Here is a 27850-nt window from a genome sequence, read left to right as displayed (position 1 = left end):
GTTAATAATTGGATTAGAAAATGCAAGAGAGTTTCATTAAAAAAAAAAAGATAAAAAAAAGAAAAGAATTATCTTGTATTTAGACAGTAAATAGATTGAAATCTCTAACAAAAATCTGGCTAATCACATATTCAGACAAGTAAAAATAAAGGCTATCAAATAACAATTGGGGGCAGCAAAATCACCTTAAGGCAGTGATGGCCAAAAACAAATGCACGTGTCGCTCATTCAGTGGTCCAGCATTACAAAATACACAATTGCATGAATAGTACCTAATCTTCCCTCCCCTCATAATCGTTCTGTTTCTCTTTCCAGATTTTTTTACGAGCCCGGAAAACCACCGGTCATACACAGAGGTAAGCACCCGATCCCAACCCCTCTCTCTCTCTCGCTCTCTTAACAATTTCACTGGATTTATGGAAATTCAAGAGAGGAAATTACCCTTGCTATTCGAATTTCCTGTAAATGTTTAGCGAATCTGAGAGGAATTTGGATCGCATTTCCGCTTTTGCTAGATGTAGAGTTGGCGCTATTTTTTTTCCCCAAATGTGTATTTGATCACTGAATTTTGAATGAGTTTTTTTAGGATTGATTTGTGATTTGTGATCTGTATAATTTTAACTGACTGTACGGACTTTTAGCCCTTTTTTTTTTTTTTGTTTATGCATTAATTTATTCAGTTATTTATTGAGTTTAGGTGTTGGAATTGGTGAAATTCTGGTATAAATCCGAGTAGGGATTGGGTAGCCATGGACCATGCCGAGCTTACCACGGAACAGGTTGGTGATCTAGCCTACCTTATTTGCATTTGAAGTGGGATTTAGTTGTTTTCCAATTGTTGTTGTTTTTTTTTAAATAAATAAAATTCAGTAGAAATATGCACTTGTTCTGGATCATGAATTCGTTGATTTTTTTTTTTTTTAGCAAACTTGGAAATGGATTTAGGATTTAGGATTATTGTCGTTTAATAGTGATTTGTAATTTCTAGTTATGAAAAACGGAAGGGCAAGGTGTCAGTGTTGAAATTTGATTAGTACTTTGGTTTTTAGTTTTGTACACTGATTGATAATTTGCTAGTGAAGGGAGGTGGTTTTTGACTGAGAAATTTGAGGATGTTAGAAACTGAGAATATAGTTTAACTCTCACATTGTTGTAAGAAATGGACACTGGTTGAACTTGTGGTCTTGCGGTAATTGGTAATTATTTCACATTTGGGTATATGCCAACTTTTAACCAAAACAGAGAATTGGGGGTGGGGGTGGGTGGGGGGGGGGGGGGGGTGGAAGAGTACGCGAGTGTGAAAATATAAAAGAAAGTATAAAGTACATGTGTCTGAAACATGAAGCAAATGGAGGAGAAAAAGTAGCGGTCTGAAATTTTATCCTGCATATCTGTACAAGACACATTTATTCTGGATTACCTAATGGTATTACTATCAAATGGAATTTATGTATGGTGAAGGGTTGAAATATTATTTCTTTCATATTGTTTCAAAAGAAAACGTCTCCTTTAGACATATTTTATGTGAATAATAATAAAACTTAAATGAGATCCTATGAAAAAAGAAAAAGGAAAGTGAAGTATGAGCTAATGGGACATCGATTTATTGCTCAACCAATTCCTTGAAAAACCATATTCCTCCGTGGACATGAGAAATGCAGAGTAGATTTTCTCGATTAGTTTTTTACACTTGATTTTTTTTTCTTGACTTTTGACTGTGGATCATTTAAACCAGTGGGGTTGCACCCATAACTCCTCGCTCTATGTAGAATTTAAATTCGTTTATTTAATATTAACATTTAGTTACTGTACAAAAGTCGATTAGGCAAGCAGTTCTGCTTCGATTAATATATTCGTCCATTTTGTAGGTTTTGAAGAGGGACATTCCATGGGAAACGTACATGAACACTAAGCTCATCACAGGAACATGCCTTCAGCTGCTGAGGCGTTATGATAATAGATCAGAAAGTTATAGAGCACAACTTCTGGATGATGTAATGTTTCATTGCTGTCATGATATTTGAACTGGGTATTAGTTTTGACTACTTTAATAATATTCAGAATCTTTTGATCTTCTATGTTTATCTCATGCTCCAAAAAACCTTATATTCCTTCCTCATTCCTCACAACCATGTTGGGGTGTACTTCTAATGCTTAACCATAACTTTAGTGGAGAATCTTTCATGCATTCGTGTGCAAGGATGATTTTTGTTGCTTTACAATGATAGTAACATGTGGAATCGACTGTGGCAGGATGGTCCAGCTTATGTTCTGGTATTTGTTAGCATTTTACGTGACATTTTTAAGGAGGAAACTGTAGAATATGTTCTGGCGTTAATTGATGAAATGCTTACAGGTAACTGGAAGATTTTTTACCTTTTAATTATGTACATATTAAAAGAAGTTAATCTATTGTTTATTTTCTTTGACAGCAAACCCAAAGAGAGCAAGATTGTTCCATGACAAATCTCTTGCCAATGAAGATACTTATGAACCTTTCTTAAGTTAAGTATTTAACTAAACATGTGTTGAGCAATACTTGATACACTCATGATTATGGCTTCTGTTAGTCCCGTATGTGTGTGTATTTTATATATATCAAACTATAGAGTTATCTAATTGATTTATCTCCTAGGGGAACACTATATCAGAAAATAAACAAATTGGAAGATATGAAAGGAGGGAGCATGAGGAAGTGTGGTTGAAACCCACTTCCTTAAATGCTTTGGAAAAATTCTGCTTCTTGCTTCTGAAGCTGTTGTCCTTAGTTGCTTCAAGTAACTATTTCCCATTTTTGTCTATTGTTTATCACCTTTTGTTTCTTAAAATTTGGCTCAACTTGACCTAGGTCATGGTCTGGAGTACCTTCTCCTGCCTTTTTGTGGTTGCTCCACCCCGTCTTTATTGATTTTCCTTTCTTCTCATACTGCCACCATTCCTGTTAAAACTTCGAATTAGAAAATGCGAGTGGACACTCTTGGAATAATTCCATGTCAAACTTGAAGGAAAATGGGCTCTTAGATGGTTGATGTCTCTTCTCTTATTCATATAACTCCCTGATCAGATAATCATATCCATGATGCATTCCGATTCTCTATTTATTTCAACCTGCCATATGGTTGACCAATGATCATGGCATGTGTGGCACAGCTGGGGGAAACTTATATTCACCTATTTTTTAGAATTGTTATGTATCACTTCTTTTGCTTCAAGTTGCCTTCTATGATTTGGCTGTTTCTTCTTCAAAGAGATGGGTAATCAGACTTTGATACCGATTTGGCGCATGGCTCCATTGTGTTTGATGTGGTGTGTAAGAAAATTCAGTTTATGCATGAGTGTTCGTATTTTGAATTTATAGATAGGTGCTCTCTTTTTTCTTTGAATTAAGGGCTTCATGTATACGTCCTGTGTACTATGGGTTGCGCCCCTTTACGCTTTTTGAATATACTTTACTTATCAGAAAAAGAGATGGGTAAAACCAATTATGCTCTTAATTGAATGGTAGGATGATCTCATCTTTTATTACAAATAAAATTGTACGTTACCTAGAGAAAAATTGGCATCAACCTATTACGGGGAGGGTGCTTTTATTGTCATCTTTTTTTATACTGCTCAATCACATTATGATTTGTTTGCTTCTGTCCTTCAAATTGATGAAAACTAAAAGGATTTAATGTTTGGTCCATTTTCAGATTGCTTTGGAAGGGTAATTGGTTCATACAAGAGAAGAGCTGTAAGATACTTGCTCTAATAGTAAGGTACTTCAAATTTGATCCATCTAACAAAGTTTCTGAAATTAACTATGTGGTTCTTGTACAACATGATTTTTTTGGTAACTGTGGTTCTTTTTGTTTTTCGATGATTATAGTGCCAGGCCAAAAACCCAGGATGGCATAATCAGTAATGGGGAAGCCTCAAATTCAAAGAAAAAAATCACTACTATTGATGATGTGTTGAAAGGATTGGTAGAATGGCTTTGTGCGCAGGTATGCATACATCTCAGGATTGGTAGAGTGGGATTGGTGTCTAGCTCATACTTGATGGCTGGATATATTGAGCATTTTTTTTTTTTTTATAAGCAATATATTGAGCATATTGGTAGTTGCTGGATATATATTTATGAATAAGTACATATATGTATGCAATAGGGCTGGGCGTGGTGGCTGACTGCCGCCTACCAGCCACCACCAACCTGTCACTGGCATAAAAAAATCAATTTCCGATAATGTCGGGTCGGTAGGTGGAACAAATATTAAAAAACTGGGGTTCTGACCCAACCCGACATTTTCTGTAACTATTTTTTTTGGTACTTAATTAAAATGACGCTGTTTTAGATGAATATATATGCATCGCTTTCATAAACCCTATCATTTTCATGCCTCCTTTGTCCTTCATCTCTCAGTCTCTCTCACTCTTAGCTTCATCCCTTCACACCGCCGTCCCCCTCTCAGCTTCACCGCCAGCCTACCTCGCTCTCAGCCTCTCACTCTCTCTTCAAATCTCAATCCGACGTCGTCAGGTATAAGTCTAGGGCTGGGCGTAGTGGTTGACTGCTGCCTACCAGCCGAGGTGATTGGTTTTTCATGAGGCCGACTGCCTTTTCATTTCTCGCTCACCTTCCGTCACTGTCCCCGACTTGGCAGTGACGGTTAATTATGGAAATGCCCTTCGTCGGAAAAAGTCAGTGAATTTACCGACTTTTCGACTTTGGGTGGAGCGGTAGGCAAAAGCGGTATTCCGGACCTTGAGTTATCCGAAACCCACCCGTGTATGCAGTATGCACCCATAAAAAGAGAAGTATAAATATGTATGCGTAATTTTGTTATCATGTGATGTATTCTCCTCGTAACGATTCTGTACTTTATTCAGTTATGGTTTTAATGTCAGTTTGAGGATAGCAGTCATAACCTGGTCCTGGTGCCTGATTTCATATGCAGTTGAAGAAGCCTTCCCATCCTACTAGTGCTGTCCCTACTGCCATCAATTGCCTTGCTACATTACTAAAGGAACCCATGGTCAGATCCTCCTTTGTTCTGGCAGATGGGGTGAAGTTGCTCGTTCCATTAATTGCTCCAGCATCTACCCAGCAATCGGTTCAGGTAACTTGTCATATTTCGGATGGCTAGCAACTATCAATTGGTTTTCAACTAAACTGGTGCATCCTAATCAAAATTGTCATGCAAGTTTGGAGTTCTGGAACTGTAAATTGAGTTTTTTTTTTTTTTTAATGCCATCAACCAAACAAAAACTAAACTTTAACGATAATCCTGAAATTGACTGCTTATCTTTGTTGCAGCTCCTTTATGAAACATGTCTATGTGTATGGCTTTTGTCATACTATGAACCTGCAGTTGAGTACTTGGCTACTTCAAGAACCCTGCCACAACTAATAGAGGTTATTAGGAGCTCAACCAAGGAGAAGGTGAGTTTTCTGTCTGTTGATTTCATTTCAATATATCTTTTCTGGTTGGTGTTTATAAGCAGGTGGTAGTTTACTTCCTCCACTTTTCGTATATTGCCCTTTACCAGTGCAATTTGTTGTTCTTGAATTGATTTGCACAATGAACAATATGCACACTTTCCCTTGCATAGGAGTTTCATGCATGTAATTTTAGCTTCTAGTTACATTTATCTACTAATAAAAAAAGAATGTTTTATGTATATGATATTAATATTTTTTTGGGCACTACGATTCTTGCTAGGTTGTCAGAGTTGTTGCCTTGACCCTTAGGAACTTGCTTTCCAAAGGGGCATTTGGTGCTCTAATGGTAGACCTTGGACTGCTGCAAATTGTTCAAAGCTTGAAATCACAAGCATGGAGTGACGAGGTGAGAGAATTTGAAATACACTTAGCTTACTGATTGTTCACTTATTTTTAGTAAATTCAGTAGGATGGAGCTGTAGGATCGTTAAAGATATTGATATGATTGTTAGTCTACATCATGTCTGCCACTGAGTTTCTATTTTGGTGTTGGTCTTTCATTTAATTGAAACATCTGCTATGACGAATTTATTTAACAATCAACTAGTAACTTGACTCTATTAAGTATAGATTGGGTAGAAAATTTTATTATTATCATCAAATATTGTTGTTGATAATTACCAAAGCTTGTAAAAGATGTACTTACCCAGACCTAGATCCTGATTTTCTGTAGCTGGCTTCAGATGCAGTATTTCTTATTCTCTTTCGAGCTCTGTGTAAGATAATATCTTGTGTTTAACATTGGACAATACTTTCTTCCTCCCCTTCTGAACCTGCATTCTTTTAGGCATTCCTTTGACTTCGTTGCACAACTTGAATCAATCTTTTTTGCTGGTACAGTCATTGGTTCTAGTTGCACGTGACTATATCAATTTAGAGAATTTGTTTTTCAAATTTACCCTCAAATGCTACCCTTAGTGCCTTACAATCACGTGTATACTTTCATTTGATCTTTCTTGTATTACTTTTGTTTGCTTTAACATCTTCGCATCTGTTATCCTTATATTTTGACCATGGGTTTGTTGGGTTGCCAGTATTATGTCCCATAAGATTTGATCTGGATCTACAGCTCTGATAATTTTCTCTAATATGAATGTTATTTGATTACAGAAGAGTCAGATTGATTGTACTTCTTTACTATTTTCATCCAGCTTTTATACTGTAAATTAAAATTTAGGGGTCATCCTTTTAACTAGGTAATGGTTTTTATTTTTTTTAAAACTCATATCCTAATTCTATTATGGTGTGTGCTCTACTACTATCATACATATTGGTATCTGATGCAAAACCAAGACATGACTCCATGAGTTCTTATAATCTTAGACATTTTTCATTTGCATGGGGATTGTAACATGCACCTCAACATCTCTGCCTGAGTAATAAGTAATCTTAAACACAATTATGTTCTCTATGGTGCTGTTTTCTACTAATTTATTTGAAACATCTCACAGGACCTGTTGGAGGCTCTAAATCAACTGGAGGAAGGGCTGAAGGACAACATTAAAAAATTGAGTTCTTTTGATATGTACAAGCAAGAAGTCCTCCTTGGTCATCTTGACTGGTCTCCTATGCACAAAGATCCCATGTTTTGGCGTGATAATATTACAAGATTTGAAGAAAATGACTTCCAGGTACTTTTTGTCCCCTTGCTCAATTCTTTTCTCTTTACTGCAACTCTTGTGAAAGAAGCCTATTTTTGTACTTACCAATTGTGTTATTGGTAGTTTGGCTTTTTTTTTTTTTTTTTTTGGAAGAAGCCTTCTGTATGTTATCATGGGGCATCAAATACTTAATAATGCAAATTGTCCAATGGGTCTACCAAAAAAGTAACAGATCTCTCCTCTTTTCTTGACATTAGTGGCTATTGGACCCCTTTCTTGAATCTCTGCTTTGTATCAATATTTGCTGGTAGATGGATTGAATGAACATAAGCAAACACACGCACTATCACATACAATGGGATTACACACACACACACACACACACACTACTTTGGAATGGATTCTTTGTGCTTTCCTTTTTACTTTTATTTCTACAAGGGTTGTATTCTTCAATTCAAGAATGAAATAGTAAATCTGATTGTGGTTAATGTGCAAATGACTTCCGACCCATCCCCCTGTAATTTTGGCAACCGAATCTACAGAGCATCCTCCCTCTCCTATGAATATGTAAAATAATATTAGTGATTGTCTTTAGGAAAAGCATGAGTTCGTATGACAATTTCCAAATTAGCATTTTGTTTTATGATTGTGCTTTCAGTTTGACAATTTCCCAATGTTATAACCAAGTTATTGAATTCCATTTACTTATCAACAAAAAAAAAATCAAGTTTTTGTGCTACTAATATATGATCTTCTGTTACAGATTTTGAGGGTCCTCATTACAATTTTGGATACGTCCAGTGATCCAAGGGCTTTGGCTGTTGCTTGCTTTGATCTCTCACAGTTCATCCAGTACCACCCGGCTGGGCGGGTCATTGTGACGGACCTCAAGGCCAAGGAAAGAGTGATGAAACTGATGAACCATGAGAATCCTGAGGTTACCAAAAATGCCCTACTCTGTATTCAAAGGCTTTTCCTAGGTGCCAAGTATGCAAGCTTTTTGCAGGCCTAGTCCAGTTTTCGCGGGGAATAAAGGTCTTTGTTTCTACGCTCATTTACCAAGTATTTGGCTCCCCTAGCATACATGGTTGGTTCATCTATTTTTTTTTTTTTTTGAGTAATTTATCATCTAGGGCTGTTCTCTCCTCAGAATTTTCGGTGTGGAGGAGTGAAGAATTATTTTGTCCTACTGCAGTTGAATATTATGTGTAGTGGAAATACTAATAAATAAAGTTTTATTACCTGTTTCATTTATTTTATGCATTAATGTTTTTGCTCTTGTGTATGTGTATAGCTTGTCAATAGGTAAATAATGCCCCCTCTCTAAGGGATAGCTCAATCGGTTGAGGATCACGCCTTATGAAGCGGAGGTCACTAGTTCGAATTTCCCCTCCCCTCTCTTGTGTGGACATGTCAAAAAAAAAAAAATAATAATAATATGATATTATCGGAGTAATGTTAAAAGAAATACCCATGTTCTTCTTGATCCTCTTAAAATTGATCTAACTTTTAGAATTACCATTAGATTAAAGAGAAATGCTAGGGGTACCAAATTTTTTACCAAGAGATGGGTACCAAGATGATGTGGAGCTTATTCATTGGAGATGATTAAAACAATTAATAAAAAGAAATGCTACAGATACCAATGAATAAGCTCCACATCATCTTGGTACCCATCTCTTGGTAAAAGATTTGGTGCCTCTAGCATTTCTCTAGATTAAAATTTAATAGTGATTTATCTCACATTTAATGGTAATTTTAAAAGACATTAATTTTGGGAAGACTCAAGGAGGACATGAGTATTTTAGCATTACTATTTACTCATATTTTGATCTGAGCTTTTAAAGCTTGGCTTACCTAATTTTGACGCTTAATAAATGACCCGAGCCTCTAGTCCAAATTAGCTCAAGTGATTTGCAAATTTCTTGACACTAACGTTGTCCTAATTGTGACATAAATGTGAAAAAATTTGGAGTGCAGAGTGTTTTGTATTTTAGTTTTGTTTGTTAAAGTTTTTGTTTTGAAAATGAAAAACAAAATGAAGTAATTTAACAAACAAACCCTATGTAGTTTCATTCCTTAAATAATGCACGGTGAAAATCTTAACTAAAGTTTGCTTCCATACTTGTTTTTACATTTGTCTTACAATGGACAAAAGGTCGTCTTCAACATGAAAGTAGGTTATTCTTTTATTAATTCTTTTTGCGGTGGATTTAAAAGTAGGATATCTGCTAATTTTTTATTAAATATCAAAAGTAACACCAATAATATTAACATTAAAAATATGCCACATGATTAACATTTGTGAATAAATAAATTTTATGATCCGTTTAGGTTTACAATTTTAAAAGATTTTAAAATATGTGATTTGAAAAAATGATTTTTAAAAATGTAATTAAAAGCTCGGTAAAATTGCAGTTTTTTGCATTTAAAATTGCAGGTTAATTTTTAAAATTTCACGTTTTCAAAAATGCACCACATTGCCTGCTATTTGAAAAGGCAGATTTTCTGCTTTTTCAAATCGCAATTTTTTAAAAACGTAATTCTTAAACAATTTTTTTTTTTTTTTCGATTTTATTTAAAATCGTATTTTTTGTCTACGAAATCGCAATCTCAAATGCACCGTTAATCATTAACAAGCAACTTTTGCACATATATATATATATATATAGAGAGAGAGAGAGAGAGAGAGAGAGAGAGAGAATCACCCCTCTCCATACTCTACGAAATACGATCTTATTCATTTTATTTCATTTCCAATGAAATGAAATGAAATGTATAAAAAAGCCATTTAATAAAGATTAGATTTTATTTTATCTAACAATGTATATAAGGTTATATCATTTAAAATTTTAATGATATGATAATATATTCACATGACATGATGTATACAATTAGGTAGAAAACAATAAAATCTTGTTTATAAAACGATTCTCTTCTATTTCACTTGAAATTAAGGGGTCCTTGGGTAGGTGGTCGTTGGGAAACTTCACCATTTGGGCGGAGATTTTCCTTACCTCAACTCTTTCCTTTCTTTTTTAGGAGACACGCTGATATGAAAAAATGTGCATTTGACAACATTTGATAGGTCATATATGTAAATATAATAAGTGACAAACAAGCCGGGTAGCAATCTTGACGGATGTACAGAACGACTAATCTTATAAACTTAGAAAGCTTAAATATTAATTTTATCACTTTCTAAAATCTAAGAAGTGGTTTATTAAATATGACAAACACAAGATTTTCATGTATCTCTTAGCACATAAAATTTTAATAAAATTATTGGAAAAAAAAAGAAAAGAAAAAAGAGGTGTTTCTCTTATCCTCACGGTGACAGTTTTATCGTAGATGACAGCTTTAGAAAATGGGTCGGTGATCGGAGGAAATTTCTGTTCCGGACAAATAGAAATAGAGTTAGGGAGCAAGAACACGTCCTCAAAAATACGAAGGAGAATGGAGAAAAAGAGCGAGACCCAGCAGGAGAAGAAACTGTGCAAGAGGTGCAATCAGAGCTACACTCCTTCATCTAACACCCCTTCCTCATGCCGCTTCCACCCTTCTTTCTTTGTCTGTCGCCGCCATGACGACCAAAAAAGGTAGTCTACCCCGAGTACCTTCCCTTTTGGATACTCACATATGCATATCTGTATCTATCTGTATGGGTTTTTTATGAAAAAATTTCATTGCCATTTGTTGAATTTGAATGTTTGTTTGGATTTATGGACTGGGAAACTGAGGATTTTGATTCCGTTGTATACCCATTTGCTTAATTGGAATATCTGTTGGATATATGACTGAGAACTTGAGGTGTTTGCCCCTGCCCATTTGAACTTTGGGCGCTTATATTTTAGATTTTGTTGTATTCTGTTCTTATAAATTGAGGTATTTTCCTTTTTTTTTTTACTCAATTAAGGGAAAACCCATTATTCAAATTGATTTCTTTGAGCATTGGACACTACAAAATTTACAGCATACTCTTTACAAACAGACGTGGTGCTTATATGAATTTTGTCACGTCAGCAGCTTGACAATTAAAGTTTTTAAGTTACTGACGCAGTTTGCATAAGAATTGTAGTGAAATCGTCAACAACTCAACATTTAAAATTTTGAAGTTGATGTAGCAGTTGTTATGTAGGATGCCACATCAGTTTGTAGAAGAATTGTAGTGAAATTGGCAGTATCTCTATTATTTTCCTGTTTCTTTTAGCTTGAAATATCTTCTCTGCAACCAAATGGGGTAATTTCAAGCATATAGCCAAATTTCAGTTCAAATTTTGATGGGATTTTTTTTTCCTATGTACCGCAATATTGGTAATGGTCAGATATAGAGAATGGTATTTGTTCTTGAAATTACTTTATTTATAAGAATAAAACTACAGAATATAATTTACGTCATCTATCTATATACTTCTAAAGTTTTATAGTTTTCACTTATCAAAAAAAAAAAAAAGTTTTATAGTTTTCTTGCTTATGAATCCCTTAACGAACTTGGGAGGTAAAGTTGTTATAAGAAATGGGGCTAAGCTGGAGTTTTTCTTTCTGCATGTGGCACAAAAAAACTTCTTCAACCCTGACATTGCAGTCTCACAATCTTCGAAATTTCTTGTGTTCCGCTCTCTCCAACTACACCACATTAAACACAAAGAAACCAACCTCCACACTTCCAAAGCAGTACGGTGTCCCAATTGTCATTTCCAACTCACCAACAACTCTCTCATCCTTCAAGTCATAACCCATGCAACACCAAACAACTGGAAAAGCGAACTCCATAAATCCCTTGCAACCTCACAATGAATAAGGAGATAATCAATAGATTCCTCACTTTTCTTACATGTATAACACCATTCCACCACAATAACATTTATCTTTCGTAAATCATCTAAAGTCAAGATTTTCCCTAAAGCCGCCATCCACACAAAGAACGCTGCTCTCGAGGCAACTTAAACTTTCCAAATACTCTTACAAGAAAAATGAAAACTTATCGGAGTAGATAACACATGATAGTAAGGCTTCACTTTAAACAATTTCCTTTTAGAAGAAATCGAACAATTTTTATCATCACCTCCTTGCCTAACTCTTTGAGAATACAAACACTCAAAGAGAGCAGAAACCACTTTCACCTCCCAATCATGTACAGGTCTTGTAAAGAAAATATTCCAAGAAATAGTTCCATTTCGGAACTGCATATAATCTGCCACCCACGCATTTGTACAACGTGCAATACTGAACTGTGTTTCCTATGTTAGGATTTAATTAGATTAAATATGGTTTCATAACTTAGTGGTATTCTTTGGCGACAAAGAAAAAAATGGAAAATCTCTTTAACTCGAGAAAGCTTCAATGATGACTTCCTAACTTTAATTGCGTTAAGAACTCGAGATCCTAACTTTGACTCAAGCTAAGAACTCTTCCAATGAATGAGAAAGAAATCTTATATGTTTGCATAGATGTCTTGAAAAACTTGAGTTGATATGGTATTGAACTGCTATCTGGATGTGAAATTTAGAAAGGTAGAGTTGAACTCTGCTATAATCTTGGATGTGCAAGAGCATCGGTTGGATTTCATCACAGCGTGGAATTCTAGTTCTAAAGATGGACTAGTAAGCAACAGTGAAGGGATGGTTTGTAGTCCCTTGTATACCTCAATCTCTTCAGTCCGTGACTTTTGAGTCCAGAAGTTCTTCAAATGGCAACCTGTTTTTTGAAGGAAAGTTTAAATTATACAGAGCCAAATCATGAGCAGTGCTGGGTTGGCTGCAAGTTTGGAATGATATGTGTGATATAAGGGGTTGGAGAAGTGAACAAGGTGAAATCGTATTTGTTTGCAGAGTCATCTTGAGACCTTGAGTGACATGAGATTGAACTGCTATTTCTATATGAAATTTATAGTACAGAAGTAGAGTTGAATCCTGCTATAATCATGGATGTGCAAGAGCATGGGGTAGATTTAATCATGCTGTGGTGGAGTCCTAGTTCTAAAGACTGGCCACTGAGCAAGAGTGAACGAGTGGTTTGTACTCCCTTTTATACCTAAATCTCTTTTGTCCATGACTTGAGTCCAGAATTTCTCCAAATGGCAACCTGCAGCTGTTTGGAGGAAGTTGGAAATATATAGAGCCTAATCGTGAGTATGGTCTTGGGAGAACCGAGTCTCTATAGACAGAGCATCACCATAACTTTTGCGATGAGAGTATAAAGCAGTTGTTGTTTGTGTATGTGAGGAATAAGTAGGAATATTTAGCAATGTTGTGAAGCCCGGATGAATCATTTGAACTGAGATGTAGTAAATATATTATCTCATTAATGGAAGTAGTAGAAAAACACAAACTATAACAAAGGATAATAGGATATAACGATCTGTAGATTGCTGATAACATGTGTAGTGTTTGTTTAGGTTTAAACACACATATATATCTCTGTTTTTACTGGCAAAAACTATATCTATTCCATGTACGATACTTGGTTTGAGTTGATGCTGTTTATATAGCTTAAATTTATAATTGATGGATCTCGTCAAATCCTAATAGAGCTCAAGATTCACGTTTAGATCTTTTAACAACGATTGCCTTAGGGCTGACAATTTTTAACATAACTTGTCAATCTGACACAAACCCAACATGAAATTAGGAGGTCAGGGTTTAGGAGTTCGACCCATTTAATTAAATTAGCTAGATTAGGGTTGACCTATATAGTTTTATATCTATGCTTCGATATAACCTAAACCTGATACGCGATATTTGAGGCTAATAAATTTTTACATAATCTACAAATCCAACACGAAATTAGCAAATTAGGGTTAAGAGGTCTGACCTGTTTAATTAAATGGGTTTGGTGAGGGCTGACTTATATAATTTTATACTCATGCCTCAATACGACTCGAACTCGACATTCGAACATGAATTGTCACCCTAATTGCCTGTCCTAACAAAGCATGACAGTCTATTGGTTCACAGTTGTACGGTTGGTGAAAGAGATCCTTTCTCTTTTTCAACCAAAAACCGCTGAAGGGTCTATGTGGATTGGAATTTAGCCTGGTTGATGTCCTGAGTTGTTCGAGTCCAACTGCTAAACGTTTAATTTGGGTTCAAATTATTAGCTCCTGTTCCTATCATCTGCATCTTTTTTTCTTTTTCCTGATCGCTAAGCTACACACACCCAGCATGTCATGAATTCACAACCTCATATTTCCATCCCATGCTTTACTGACAGGAAATGAATTATGAGGTAGAATGTTTTTTTTTTCCTTCTGGATCTGGACGAGGTAGAGTACATAATTCAGTAGCATCTAAGAAGTTACAATGAATTGGGACAATTTTAGTGGTTGATGCTTTCTACTTTTGCATGGATGAAGGTACTATGAATTGGGACCGAATGATCCGCCATATGCTGCCAAGTTCTATGACTGTTGTGGGGCTGAGGACCCTCAGGCATCTGGCTGCACCACCAGTTTCCATGTTTCATATGATGATGATTGATGAAATCTCTCTCTTCTGTATTACCCAAATCTGTGACTGTTGAATAAATTTGTAGATATTTCTCCATCTCTTCCGTCTACGTTTATCATTTTTTATTTAGGAAAAACTTTACTTACAACCTCTTATCTTTCATCACTTTTGCAATCGTAACTTGAAATTTTAAAAAGTGTCAATTTAAGGTATCCATCTTTCAATTTTTTTCAATTTTACCCATCCGTTAGATTTTTCATTAAATCTTGTCAAAATTTTCAAAATACCCTTTATTATTTTTAGGGAAAAAAAATTTGCAAGTATTTAAATGTTGATTAGAATTTAACGAAATTTGCAAAAATACCTATGCTTGAATCTTTGAAAAAAAAATATAATTTTTTTTTTTTAAAAAAAAAAAACGGAAGTATTTTGAAAATTTTAACGGATGGTTGAAAATAAAAAAAATAAAATAAAAAAGAAGAGATGGATACACTAAAATTACACTTTTTAATGTTTAGTTTTTCCTTTTATTTATTTAAATGCCATGTCTTTCCTAATAATTAATGTTTGAGACATGTTCTGGGTGAACAAGGAGATAAGTCATTTTACAGTGAAGATTTTATTTTGTTGTATCTAATATGTAAATGATGTCACATTATTTAAACAATATATTCATCACATAACATCAAGATGATGTTCACTGTTACATGCAACAAAATAAAATTTTTACCCTAAAATGATTCATCTTCGTTTCAACCTTTACAACAGTCCATGCTGGGACTCGCCAAGATCAACTTGGTGCATTATGTTCATCAACGACATCGGAAGTTGTACACCAAGTTTAAGAAATGTGAATTTGAATTAAAGGTCTTGTTCCTTGAACATGTGGTGGCTAAATAAAGAGAGAAATGATTTTTGCACATCACTTAGGACATTTTTTGTACATCATTTTTCTAAATCAACCATTAGATTTGTACAACTCACAAGGATTCACATGTGAGCTTTACAGATCCAATGATTAATTTAAAAAAGTGGTATACAAAAAATATACAAATAATATGTATATAACATGTCTCAGATAAAGACGTGTCAAAGGTGTCTGGGACTGGCACATGATGTGCATACACATGACAAAATCTTGAGGGCGAAGGAAACTGCGACACTATTTAAGACCTCTCTTAATTCCTATTTTTGGGATACGCGTGATCCGCGTGAGAATGGTACACTTGAGGTTTGAAAGATTTTTTTTATTTTAATTTAATTTTTTTAAGTTTGAGGAATAGCCAATCGTCGTATAAGAGATGAGAAGCACGTGTTTCCCCACGTCGGATGTGTCGCACGTGTTGTTTGTTGCCTCACCTCCTCATCTTTCGGCCAACGGCCAACCTCATCCTTATCCCCATGTGGATGACAGTTGTCACAGCTTTCCAGCAAGATTTGGAGTTTGGACACCCTTCTTTTTTTTTTTCTTTTATATATTTTTTGTTTCTCTAATTATTATAATACTTATCGATGTTTATATTATTAAAGGTGTGGTCGTGGATGGATAAGAACTTTCAACAATTTGAACAATATTGATAAGAAAGTTGATACGTGGGTAGATGCAGTTAAACGGCTTAAAATTTATTTTGACAGATAAATTTTATGTGGGTTTTTTTATAATTTGTTGTTCAAATTATTAAAAATTTCAATTCTCGTAAATGTGCTTTTGGGTTTTTTTTTTTTTTTTTGTAAAAAAAAAAAAAGAAGTATTATGATGTAATGTACAAATGAAAACTATATTTGTGTTTTAAAAAAAAAAAAAAATATATATATATATATATATATATAAGGTCTTAGTTTTCCAAACTTGGTTATATATGATTGTTAATTTGTTAGCATCCGAGCATTTTTTTTATTTTGGTGAAAATTTTGTATTTTTTTTTTCTTCACCAGTATTTTTATCAATTTATTGGGTTTTATGGACATATAATGAGATTGTTTGGGGGCTTGAAGCTCGATCAAAATATTTTATCATGGTAAAATGATATTAATTGTAACAACAGTACCAAGAACAAATAAATCAATAAATGGAAAATTAAAAATAAAATAAAATAAATTAATTATTAGGAGATAACTTATTGCCGAGGGTATGAAGCATGTCATGTGGGATAACATGTGGATTGTTGTTATTACTTATTGCCTTGCCAAGTCATCTACTTTCATATTAAAAAACCATATGAGTAGTATTTATTTTGTTATTTTATGCTGAAGTAATGCTAAAATAAATTATTGCTCTTTTTTTAAATATATGGTTGCTGCTTGGGAAATCTTTAAAGTGGGTTGGTTTTAAAAAAAAAAGGAAAATTTAATTCAAGACTCCTGTATTTTTTTTATTTTTTTTTAATTTTTTGATTTCGACTTTAAAACGACAATTTTCAATTTGATAAATTTGAAATATGAGCTTAGGCCTGTTTTAAACTCGAGACCTTTGCCGTCAAATTAATAAATGACCAAAAAAAAAAAAAAAAAAACTCTTAGGAGATAAGTTATTGCTAATTGGAATGAAGCAAGACATGTGGGATAACATGTGGATTGTTTTTATTACTTATTGTCTTGCCACATCATCTACTTTTATATTAAAAAAAACATGTGAGTAGGATTTATTTTGTTAATTTATGCTGAAGTAATGTCATTTAAAACCATGTCAGTATATTATTATTGCTCTTTTTTTTGAATATATGAAAGTGGGTTAGTAAATTACTTTTTGCTTAGCATTAACTTGGTCGTATAATTAAAAGTAGATTAGGTTCAAAGTTGAAAATTAAATGTGAGTTTCAAAGTTCATGACCTAATTAGGGCTAGGGTTGTTTTGAAACCAAACACAAAAGAACATCTTAAATGTTAAAAAGTAATTCATTTACGTAGTATTTAAACGATCTAATTTTCTAGCAAAATACAAAAAAGGGAACTTGATTTTACTAATATATTTAATAATTTTTGCTATTGAATATTTAAAATCTTAGATCTAATTCTATATCTTCTACCTCATGGCAAAGTGCTGCACCAAATTAATTGATGGCTATGTTTGTTAGTGTATTTAGACAAATATAAAAGCGCTTTGATATAAATGCAAGAAATGTTTTTTGATAGGGTCTATATTTGAGAAAATATTCTATGAATAAGCTCCGTGTCTTATTAGTACTCGTGGTTACATCGATTTGTAATAAGCTTCATGTGGTATAAAAATAATTATTTTTTTTTTATCTTAAGTTAGCTTTTATTCTTGTAAAATTAAGCACGTGTTTTGTCAAAATATTACAAGAAAAATGTATAAAAAAGTTTAGGAAAAACTTTACTTACTCCATAAGTTGTTACCTTTATGCAATGTCTCCCACAAAGTTTAAAATTTATCAATTTAGTATATCGAACTTTTAATGTTTTGCAATGTCCTCCCTTCGTTAGTGTTTAGGGTTAAATCAAGCGGCAGAAAGGTAAAATAACATTTATACCCATGAAACTTTTTTAAAATTTCAAGTTTACCCTTACTTACAAATAAAATAAATTTAAAAATGTGACCAATTGTGGGTCACGAAACCCGGCCGTGGGTCTCATTGTGACCCGCCAACGGTAGGGTCTTGTGACCCACCGTGGGTCACCATATGGGTCACATTTTTATTTTTTTTTCGTTTTTTATTTTTTAAGGGTATATTTAGAATTTTATAAGTTTTAGGGGTATAAAGATATTTTTGCCGTTTGATTTAACTCCAAATCTTAACGAATAAGGGACATTGTAACAAATTAAAAGTTCGATACACTAAATCGAGAAATTTGTAACTTTAAGAGAGACATTGCAGAAAATGTGAAAATTTAGGAGGGCTAAGTCAAGTTTTCCTAATATTTTATAAAAAAATATATTGTATTTTAAATTATTTATTAATGTAATTTTTTTTAAAAAAAAAAAAAAAAAAAAAAAAAAAAAAAAAAAAAAACCATGTCGATGGAAAACAGTTAGAGGATAAGCTATTAAAGGATAGGCAACATCTTTAGACAAAAACAAAAACACAATTAAATGTGTAAGGAAATCAGTTTTTAAGCAACGCTCACAATCATTCACAAGTCTTGAGCCTCATTACCCTTATCCCATCACGTTGTCTTCTTAATTACTTTTTTTATTGGTCGAAAGGGACATATATATATATATATATATATTTTCCTGAGCTGGACACGTGTCGATGTTATGTGAACGCTTAAATATTAAGGATTCACTCCTCCCGAATTCGAGTGACAAATAGTAGGCCTAGTTTTACAAGTAATTCTATAAATTACTTTTATGCTTTTTTTCTTTTTTTTCTTTTTTGTTTCCTTAAAGAATTATGTGGCTTTTAAAATTACCATTTGATCAAAATTTAATAGTGATTAATCATAAGCTCAATGATGATTTTAAAAGCCACCTCATTCTACAAAAGTAACTTTTAGTATTACTCTAGTTTAGCATGTAAAATAGTACTTCTTTAAAACAAATAATAGTTATTACTGAAAATAGAGGACGGTGAAATATAATAATTATTCATATTATTTAATTTGGTGACAAGAAATACATCCTAATTGTCCCCAAGAGGTAGCTCAATCGGTTGGGGACCATGCCTTATAAAGCGAAGGTCACTAGTTCAAATCTCCCCTTCCCTCCCCTCTTTTGTGTGGACATGTAAAAAAAAAATAAAAAAAATAAAAAAAATAAAAAAAATCCTAATTGGAATTGAATCAAAATTACTAAAAATTCCACATGATTTATTATTTTCCTCAAAATCAAAATAATAAAAAAATGAAAACTTTGAAAACCGTACCTTTTTTTTCTTTTACCATTCAACCCTTTTAAAAAAAAAAAATGAAAGGGTAGATTGTTGTAGATGGCGGGCCACCTCGGTACCCACTAGGTGATTGAGTGTGGTGCGACCAACACCGACAATGCTTGCCACCCCCAAATTTACCGACAAACATTGGGGTGGTATGGCTACCCCGGGTTCTATTGTGGGTGGCCGGCCACAACAATTCACCATTTGCAATTTTTTTTTTATTATTTTTAAGGGTTGAATGGTTGGGAAAAAGAAAAAAAAACGTTTGGTGAGCATTGTACTAACTCACCAAATTTTAGGCTAAAATAATTAATCAAATACAACTATATCTTTCACACCAAAAAAAAAAGAAAAAAAAAAAAAAAAAAGGTAAAGTAAGTATACTTCATTCAATTTAACACTCAATTTGCAATGTTTCAATTTTTTTTATTATTATTTTTAAGGGCATTTTTGTCATTCTGTGAATATTGCAAATTTTGGTAGTTTGAGAGGGACATTAATGCAATATTTAGTTCGAGAAACATTGCAAATTGAGTATTAGTTTGAAGGGAGTATATTTATTTTTCCCATAAAAATAAAAAATAAAAAAGGGAAAACTTCACTTACAACCGTTGGTCTTTCATCACTTTTGAAAAAAATGTACCCAAACTTAAAAACGTGTCGATTTAGGGTATTTATCTTTCATTTTTTTTTTTTTCAATTTCAACTCTCTGTTAGAATTTTCTATTAAATCCTATCAAAATTTTCAAAATACCCTTGTGCTTATTCAAAAAAAATTATAAAAAATTTCAAAGATTTAGGCATGTGTATTTTTACAAATTCCGTTAAATTCTGACCAATACCTAAATCCTAACAATTTTTTTTCCTAAAAAAAAATATGGGTATTTTGAGAATTTTATAGAATTTAACGGGAAATTCTAACAAATTGTTGAAATTAAAAAAAAAAAAATGAAAGATTGATACCCTAAATTGACACTTTTTAAAATTTGGATACTTTTTTTTCAAAAATAATAATAAAAATCATGGATTATAAGTTAAATTCTCCAATAAAAAAATTATAAAAATAATTGCCACTCAATCAACCACCTGACCTCAATGTATTAAACAATGTATAACAAACTTGCTGAATGAATTACAGGAAGAGAGAGAGGACATTTGAATCGGCAATATTCCTCTCTCTATATATATATATATATATATATATATATATATGGAAGATCTCTCACAAAAATTCTCATAGTATACAGTAAATGCTTTCTTTTCTTTTCTTTTTTTAACAAAGAAACCATTCATTATAATATGAGACCCAAAGGGCTAGTGGCAGTGATTAGGGATATAAAGACTCCCTAAAAACAAAGTCAGAGATTAAATCCTGACTTGGGAGTAGTTATCTAAGCTAAACTATGGACAACAATAGAAGCCTCTGTTTGCACATGAGTTCTACTATAAATTTAGGAGAGAGTGCAGATTATGAGCTAAAAATAGCCAGTACAATCCAATTTAAATCTAAATTCTACCAGGGCAGGCTGCAGAGGGTAACCTAAATATTAGAGAGTTATGGTTTAGGGGTCTGATCCGTTTAATTCAATGGGTCGAGTTATGGTTGACCTACATAGTCTTATACCCTTACCTCGACACCACCCAAACCTGACACGCGAACACGAATTGCCACCCTTAACTGCTGCCTCCCCAAAGCTATAGCTAGGCATGCCCCTGCATGTGATACTTACCGCGTCAGCTACTAAACAATTGAATTTATTGGTCAAATTTTGTAATTATACGACGCTTACCACATCAACCATGTGAATTTGTAAAGAATTATAATAAAAACTGTAGCATTCCAAACATTTTTTTTTTCGAGCTCTTTAAATTTATATAACGGTAGTTTGAAGTTGTTCTAATAATCCTAAATAGTTGTAATAGGCAATAGCAAGTTTAGATATGATAAACAGTTGGTATGATTAGGGGGAGGAAGCCATCATGGGCTTAACCAAAACATGTGGACACCCACAAGCATTGGACCGATTGCTTTCAGGGGTCCCTGCACATGCCCTTGGTGGTTTGATGATGCATAATGCAACCTCCACAAAATCTCTCCCTTTTCTCTCTTTCTTGTGATACTTGCCTTTTCTTTTTATATATTAAGACAGACAAAATTTTATTAGACTAACCACTTGATTTAAGATATAGTCAAATGAGAAAATATTTTAAATGGGTAAGGTTAAAAATCACATATTTATTTTATTATCATCATACTTTGTTAACGCGGTAGTGTTAATCAGCATTTGAATTATTTATTGTTAAAATAGAATAAAAGTATAACAATGCTAGAAGTTTTATTTGTGTCATTTAAAAAATGATGTAGCTTTTAAAACTACTATTTGACTTGTGATAAATCACTATTAAATTTTGATAAAATGATGATTTCAAAAAACACATCATTTTTTTAATGACACAAAAGAGACTTGTAGAATTACTTATAAAAGTGTCTTTAACAAACTAGTTCAAGCTTTGGCCTACTCAGTACCCTATGGCTAGACCTCGCCTAATTGAATATTAACTTTGTTTTATTGAGCTTGAACTGAGCTAACGAATAAACAGACCGTAATTATTTTCGTCTCCTCTTTTTCGAGTAAGAGTATTTGAAAGGGGGCTTTTCTTGCCGCAATAGAAACTCTTTGTCGAACAAGGGACCCTCTTGCTCGGCGATAGAGCACACTCTCGCAGCTTTCCTACAATTTTCTTTGCCGGTCTTTCTCGGGCCAAAAAAAAAAAATGCAGAAAATATAAGAAATCTCCATCAAAGAAAAAACATATAAAGCAAAGCTCAAACCTTAGAAGACAGTAACAAGACAAATGTAATGTATGGATGATGGTGCAGTCCAATCATGAAATCTTTTGTGTACGTTTCTTGGATGACAAGAGGTTTAGGTGGAAGTGGTTACAAAGGTTAGGTCAAAGTTATCAACATTGCTTTCCTACATCTAACAAAGCATGGTTTTGCTTTCGATTGTTTGTTTGTGGGGTTATGTTCTGTTTCAGCCAATTTGTCCTGGAATGGATCTTTTTGAGAGATTCAGACGGCTATTAAGCACTTTTATTTCTCATTTTAATTTTGGTCCTTTGCACCAAACTTGACGGAGACTCAATTGTGGTGTTGGGGTACAATTTATTATCTTTTTATTTAGACAATTTTACCTCAAAAATATTTTGCTATTTTTAATTTACAAAATATGTTAAATTGTTACTTATCTAAAAAAAAATTAAATTGATAGAAAATAGTAAATTTAATCATTTAATTAATATTATAACATAACGCCTCGCTCAACTATGAAACCAACGTTCAAACTCAACACCTTTACTTTAATACCATATTAAATCAACATTTATTCTAGATGATAGAGTTTTTTTTTTTTTTTTTTTCAAACTGGGTTGGAGAAAATTCTTTCAATCTCACATGCATTTTGAACACATATCAGTTTAATAACGTGGATTGAAATAATTTACTCAAACCCAGATCGGAGAAAAACTCTATTAATATCATAAATTGATAAGAAAAAGTGAATTTAATAATTTAATTAATATTATAATAAAATATACATAAATCACTTTTTATAATAAAAAAAAGAAGAAGATAAAACCATCAAATGTATTCTATCAAATAAAATTTAAATTTAATTTTAAAAAATTCAATGATAGATTGTTGAGATTGTAATTCGAAATTAATCATACCTCTTCCTTAATACTTAAAATACTTTTGGGGGGTAAAATTCACTTCTCTGCCTACTTACCATTGTTCTCCCTTTTCAACAAAATCAGAGTAGGAGAACTTTTTTAGTTGAATTATTTGATGCAATTAATGCACATTTACCTAAATTTAAGGTACCAATGCATTTAATTTGCATTACCTCCACAAGTTTTTAGGCCAACACAAACCCTCTGTTTAGGTCCAATCCATTAATTTTTGTAGCTCGAGTTTTACTCCCTTTTTTTGGGCAATTATTAGCTTTGCTTCACTTCATAAATTCATGGTCCAAATTGGGGACTAGGAAATAATTAGGTTTGGTTTGTTAAAAAATTTATTTTTTATATTTTTAAAACAAAAATATTAACAAACAACCTAAACACAAAATACTCTTAAAAATAGATAAATATTTTTACATTTATATTACATCGGAATACTTTATAAACCAAACAAATAACACACCCTCCAAACTACAAGAACAAAAATGCATTTATCTCTTTGTTTATCATACAAATTTAATGTCAGATGACGTGCTATGATTGAAATGACTTAAACACGACTCGACTCATTAGTTGATGTAAAATGAGTGTGAATAATATCGCTAGTAGCCAGACGTGCCAACAGGGTTGGGATTTAATACTTGCAAATTTGAACTTTTTAGTTGAGTTTGATAGGCAACCCTGATAAAGATTCAAGAATATCCATCACCAAAAGTAGTTATCTATAGTTTCATTTTCTTTGAATTACATTTTGTCGTAATCCGATTTTTTTTTTCTTTGATTTCCTTAATGATTGTCGTTTGTTGAGGGTTTCTATCTAAAGAAAAGGATAATTTATTCTCAAAGAATGTAAGATTTGTACTACTCAGTCTATCCATTAGATCAAGGACTTGACATGAATTCTTTATGCTTGATAATGGTTTTGAAAAGTACTTTTTAATTTTGGTAAAAAAATAAAAAAGTTTTGATATAATATGAAAGTAAAAACTTTTTTCATTGGCATTTTATTTTTGGTTTTGAAAACATAAAAATGCTTTTCAAAATTGTTACCAAAGAAGGCCAGTTTGGTTTAGCAATTTTATAGTTTGAATTTTAAACTTGTGTGTTTTTAAAAACGCATTTATTGTTATTTAAAAACATAAATATTTTAAGATTTTTGAATCACAATGTTTTTTCAAATTTACTTTTAAACAGGACAGTTTTAACAATTTTGTTTAAAAACAAACTAATAACCTACAAAATTGCAAGGCCAAACAAATCCTTATTAGCTTTGTAAATAAAGTTTAATTAAGGCAGAACTTCTCCAAGCAAATAAATGGAATTGTTTACCAAATAGATGACAGGTTACAATCATCTGTGTCCCCCTTCTTCTTCTTTTTCTTTATTTCTTTCTTCTTCTTCTTTTTCATAAAGGAGAGGACCAGAGGTACGTCATGTGATTCACTTATTGAATATGTTTTGTTCTTTTAATATGAATATTAGATTTATATTTTTGAAATTGATGCTTCACCAATAAGGTATCTAACACTGTTTACCGTCCGTCCACTAGTCATGAGGGTCCTGTTTGACAACCCTTTCTCTTGATATTTGAAGATTTTTTTTTTTTAGTGGTAGTAAAAAATGATTGATGTGATATACAATATAAAGAATTTATATGAAAAAATGAAGGAAAAAAAATTTATTGAAGTGTTTTTTTTAATTTATTTAAATAATAATTAAAAATTGTTGATGTGATATAAAAAGTGAAAAAAATTAAGAATATTTTGAAGTTGATGTTTTTTGAGAAAAATAAAAATAAGTGAAGGGAAAGGGAGGAGATTGTTAAACGGGGCTTAACTTTTAGTTTGATCTTAGTTTTCTTTTGATTTGGGTAACTTCTCGATCTTGTTCTACACATGCAAGAGCTACATTTTGTTCTATCTTGGAAGAAAAGATAGAACTCGTGGCTTATTGGATGAATCTAATCCGACCAAAAAGGACGAACCATCTAAATGAGGGTGGCATATATGGTGACCAAAACTTGGTCAAGAAATGTCACCAAATTAAAAGAGTTTTGAAGCTTAATATTCTTAGTGTTGCAACCTTGTCAAGATAAATTAAAGTCCCACCTAATATTATCCCATTTGCGACACCTAGAAGGAAAATGAAGGCTCTTGTTGGTTTCTAGTCAGCTTCACACCTTACAAAAGCTCTTCTTTGCCCATGTCCAATAATCTGAAATCAAACATTCCTTCTTATCACGCCATGTTAATTATTTCATTTTTTATAATCTACCATACATGGCTTTAACAATTTGGTGATTAGTTTATTAAAGCATGTCGAAATTGTTTAAGCTTATATGAAAATTCGAACGCTCCCCTTCACATGTGTATACTCAAATTACCACCCAATAAGTGATGCTCAATATATAGAATATTTAATTGAAATAGAAGTAATACTTGAACTCAAGACTTTTGCACTAAATTTTTAATGATACAGTAACACGTTTATAATTGAATCAGAGAAATAGAGCAGATTGTTCTAACAAAACAATATCACAGATGCATTCAAGAATTTCTTACATCCAAACTTTATCTATGTACGGTCTAACGGCAATCTGAGCTAAGCCACGGACCACCTTATTATATATTAATAGACCTTTGCACTAATTAATACCATATTAAGTCATAATTTTTATTTCAAAAATTTAAGCTTATAAGAAATTGTGGCAAATAACGGCTTTACAATGTCAGTCTAAGAGAGTCAAATTTGGTGGTAGGAGTACTTCTATATTTCTACCATGGTCTCAAGTAAAGTTTGAAGGATCCATGTCACCAATTAATAGGAAATTTAATTTGAATTGCAAAATTTTAGTTATACTTGTTGCAGCTCATAGATTTTATTTTTTTTATTTATTTATTTATTTTTTGGAGGTGGATCTTAGGTTATGTTTGATGAGTCTCATTCATCCCCTCTTTTTCAATTATAGCTAATAGATTCAAGCACCCTTCAATAAGATAACAAACATGTCTTTGTAACGGCTAACAAGAGATTTTGAATATCAGGACATTTATAATGAACAATAAATCAATAATGCATACAAATTCAGATTATATATAAGAAAAAAATTAAGAAGAAAAATAAAATAAAAATAATAGAAGAAAAAAGAAAAGGCTTAAATTGAAAAAAAATTGTGAATTTAATTATCTAATGAATAATTTAACATCACGAATGTGTGTTAACTATTAAATATATGAAATTCTAGGTATATCAACACACAAAATTTTTGGCTCTTGATGGACTTTCATTTCAATGAAGGTTGTAGACTCAGGGTCTGTTTGGGTTTGCGATTTTAAAAAGTGCGATTTAAAATCACAATTTTAAAATGTGCGATTTGAAAAAAGTGATATTTAAAAACGCAGTTAAGCGTTTGGGAAAATTGTAATTTAACATTTAAAATCCCAAATTAGCCTTTAAAATTATGCATTTTCAAAAAAGCACAATCTTACATGCGATTTGAAAAGGCAAATTTTCTGCGATTTCAAATCGCAATTTTTAAAAGCGCAGTTCCCAAACGATTTATGTTTTGTGATTTGATTTAAAATTGCACTTATTATCTACGAAATCGCAATCCAAACGTACCCTCAACTCCTCATGGTTGTGCGATTTGTCATATAGAAAAGAAAAAAAAAAGTGTTAAATATCTCCCATGAAGATTTCTTCTTGGCCAAGTATTTTGCTTGTTCGAATATTTGGAAAATATAATTAGGATTTGATTATCGTATTTTGCATTTACTCTGGACCTTATAAATAGAGATTTTTATATCGTAGACAAACAAGTCAATGAGTACAATATAACCCTTAAGGCTAATTTATAGTGGAAGACGTACGGGGCAAAGTCATTGAGCTTTGGGGAAGCAAAATTGAAAAACAAAAATTTGAGGGGACAAAACTAAAACAAAAAATTTTGAGAAAATCTTGGGGCTTGGAGGGGCCAAGCTTCCCAAACTTGGGACTACCTCTGCCCCTGTGGACGTAAGTGTTTAACACCGAACCACCCGTAATTCCTTGTATTCTTTCCTCTTTTTTTCTTGCTTCTGCTTTTATTATTTGATTACAATTAACTCATAAATAAATAATATTTTAATATCAACCAAATATAAAATATTTCCTTGTGTTTTTTCATATATTCTAAAATTGCTCATGATTCCCAATTTTTTTTTTCTTTTTCTTTTTTTTTTTTTTTTTTCTGTGGGCTACGTAAGACGTCATATTTTTACATGAGAATCCCACGAAGCGATCTACGTGGACCAGGCTGTCATATTCAAATCCAACTAAAAAAAATAAAAAATGCAACTATATCTATATCTTAAGGAAAGGGAGATTATTTAAACAACCTTCCTGCTGAGAGGAGCCTAATTAATTAATTATCTTAAATATTTATCTGGTTGTCTTCCTTCAAATGGACGCTTTGATTGGTAACCAAAACGATTGTCAAAACAATTTATTAACGCAAAGCCAATATATGAGCATGATTGTCATAACGTACTTTTATATAAGAATTAGGTAATACAAATATATTTTAATTACAATTAGGTAATTGTAATTATGTAATAGACTTCAACTGTAGCTATGTCACAATCTTCAACTGTGATTATGTGATAGTCTTCAATTATAATTAGGTCACAATCTTTAACTGTGAGTAGGTGATAGTTTCAACTGTAACTTAATATATTTTAATAAGTAAAAATAGATAAGATA

General features: G+C 32.4%; 2 protein-coding genes across 2 annotated transcripts; both read left to right on the top strand.

Annotated features, from left to right (window-relative positions):
• The first annotated feature begins 225 nt into the window (after positions 1–225).
• On the top strand, positions 226–8337 carry LOC133855328 (V-type proton ATPase subunit H). The gene is made up of 12 exons (XM_062291414.1): positions 226–356; positions 698–779; positions 1869–1994; positions 2254–2356; positions 2433–2505; positions 3693–3758; positions 3869–3986; positions 4938–5099; positions 5297–5422; positions 5703–5828; positions 6934–7113; positions 7847–8337. Exons 2-12 carry the CDS (start codon positions 750–752, stop codon positions 8093–8095), a joined length of 1359 nt encoding a protein of 452 aa, XP_062147398.1. The 5' UTR covers positions 226–356; positions 698–749; the 3' UTR covers positions 8096–8337.
• Positions 8338–10412: 2075 nt separating this feature from the next.
• Positions 10413–14627, top strand: LOC133855312 (uncharacterized). The gene is made up of 2 exons (XM_062291413.1): positions 10413–10682; positions 14438–14627. The coding sequence occupies exons 1-2, from the start codon at positions 10435–10437 to the stop codon at positions 14559–14561; spliced, it is 372 nt and encodes a 123-aa protein (XP_062147397.1). The 5' UTR covers positions 10413–10434; the 3' UTR covers positions 14562–14627.
• The last annotated feature ends 13223 nt before the right edge of the window (positions 14628–27850 follow it).

This window comes from Alnus glutinosa, chromosome 1 (genome assembly GCF_958979055.1).
Source record: "Alnus glutinosa chromosome 1, dhAlnGlut1.1, whole genome shotgun sequence".
Lineage (NCBI taxonomy): Eukaryota > Viridiplantae > Streptophyta > Magnoliopsida > Fagales > Betulaceae > Alnus > Alnus glutinosa.
The sequence above is the reverse complement of the archived record's forward strand: the minus strand, read 5'-3'. Positions and strand labels throughout refer to the sequence as shown.

Excerpts from the sequence above, each read along its gene's own strand:
- LOC133855328 (XM_062291414.1), top strand. The coding sequence starts at position 750 with ATGGACCATGCCGAGCTTACCACGGAACAG. Across the intron at positions 2,506-3,692 it reads ACTTATGAACCTTTCTTAAG|ATTGCTTTGGAAGGGTAATT; the intron begins TTAAGTATTTAA and ends GTCCATTTTCAG. Across the intron at positions 5,829-6,933 it reads CACAAGCATGGAGTGACGAG|GACCTGTTGGAGGCTCTAAA; the intron begins GTGAGAGAATTT and ends AACATCTCACAG.
- LOC133855312 (XM_062291413.1), top strand. The coding sequence starts at position 10,435 with ATGACAGCTTTAGAAAATGGGTCGGTGATCGGAGGAAATTTCTGTTCC. Across the intron at positions 10,683-14,437 it reads CGCCATGACGACCAAAAAAG|GTACTATGAATTGGGACCGA; the intron begins GTAGTCTACCCC and ends GCATGGATGAAG.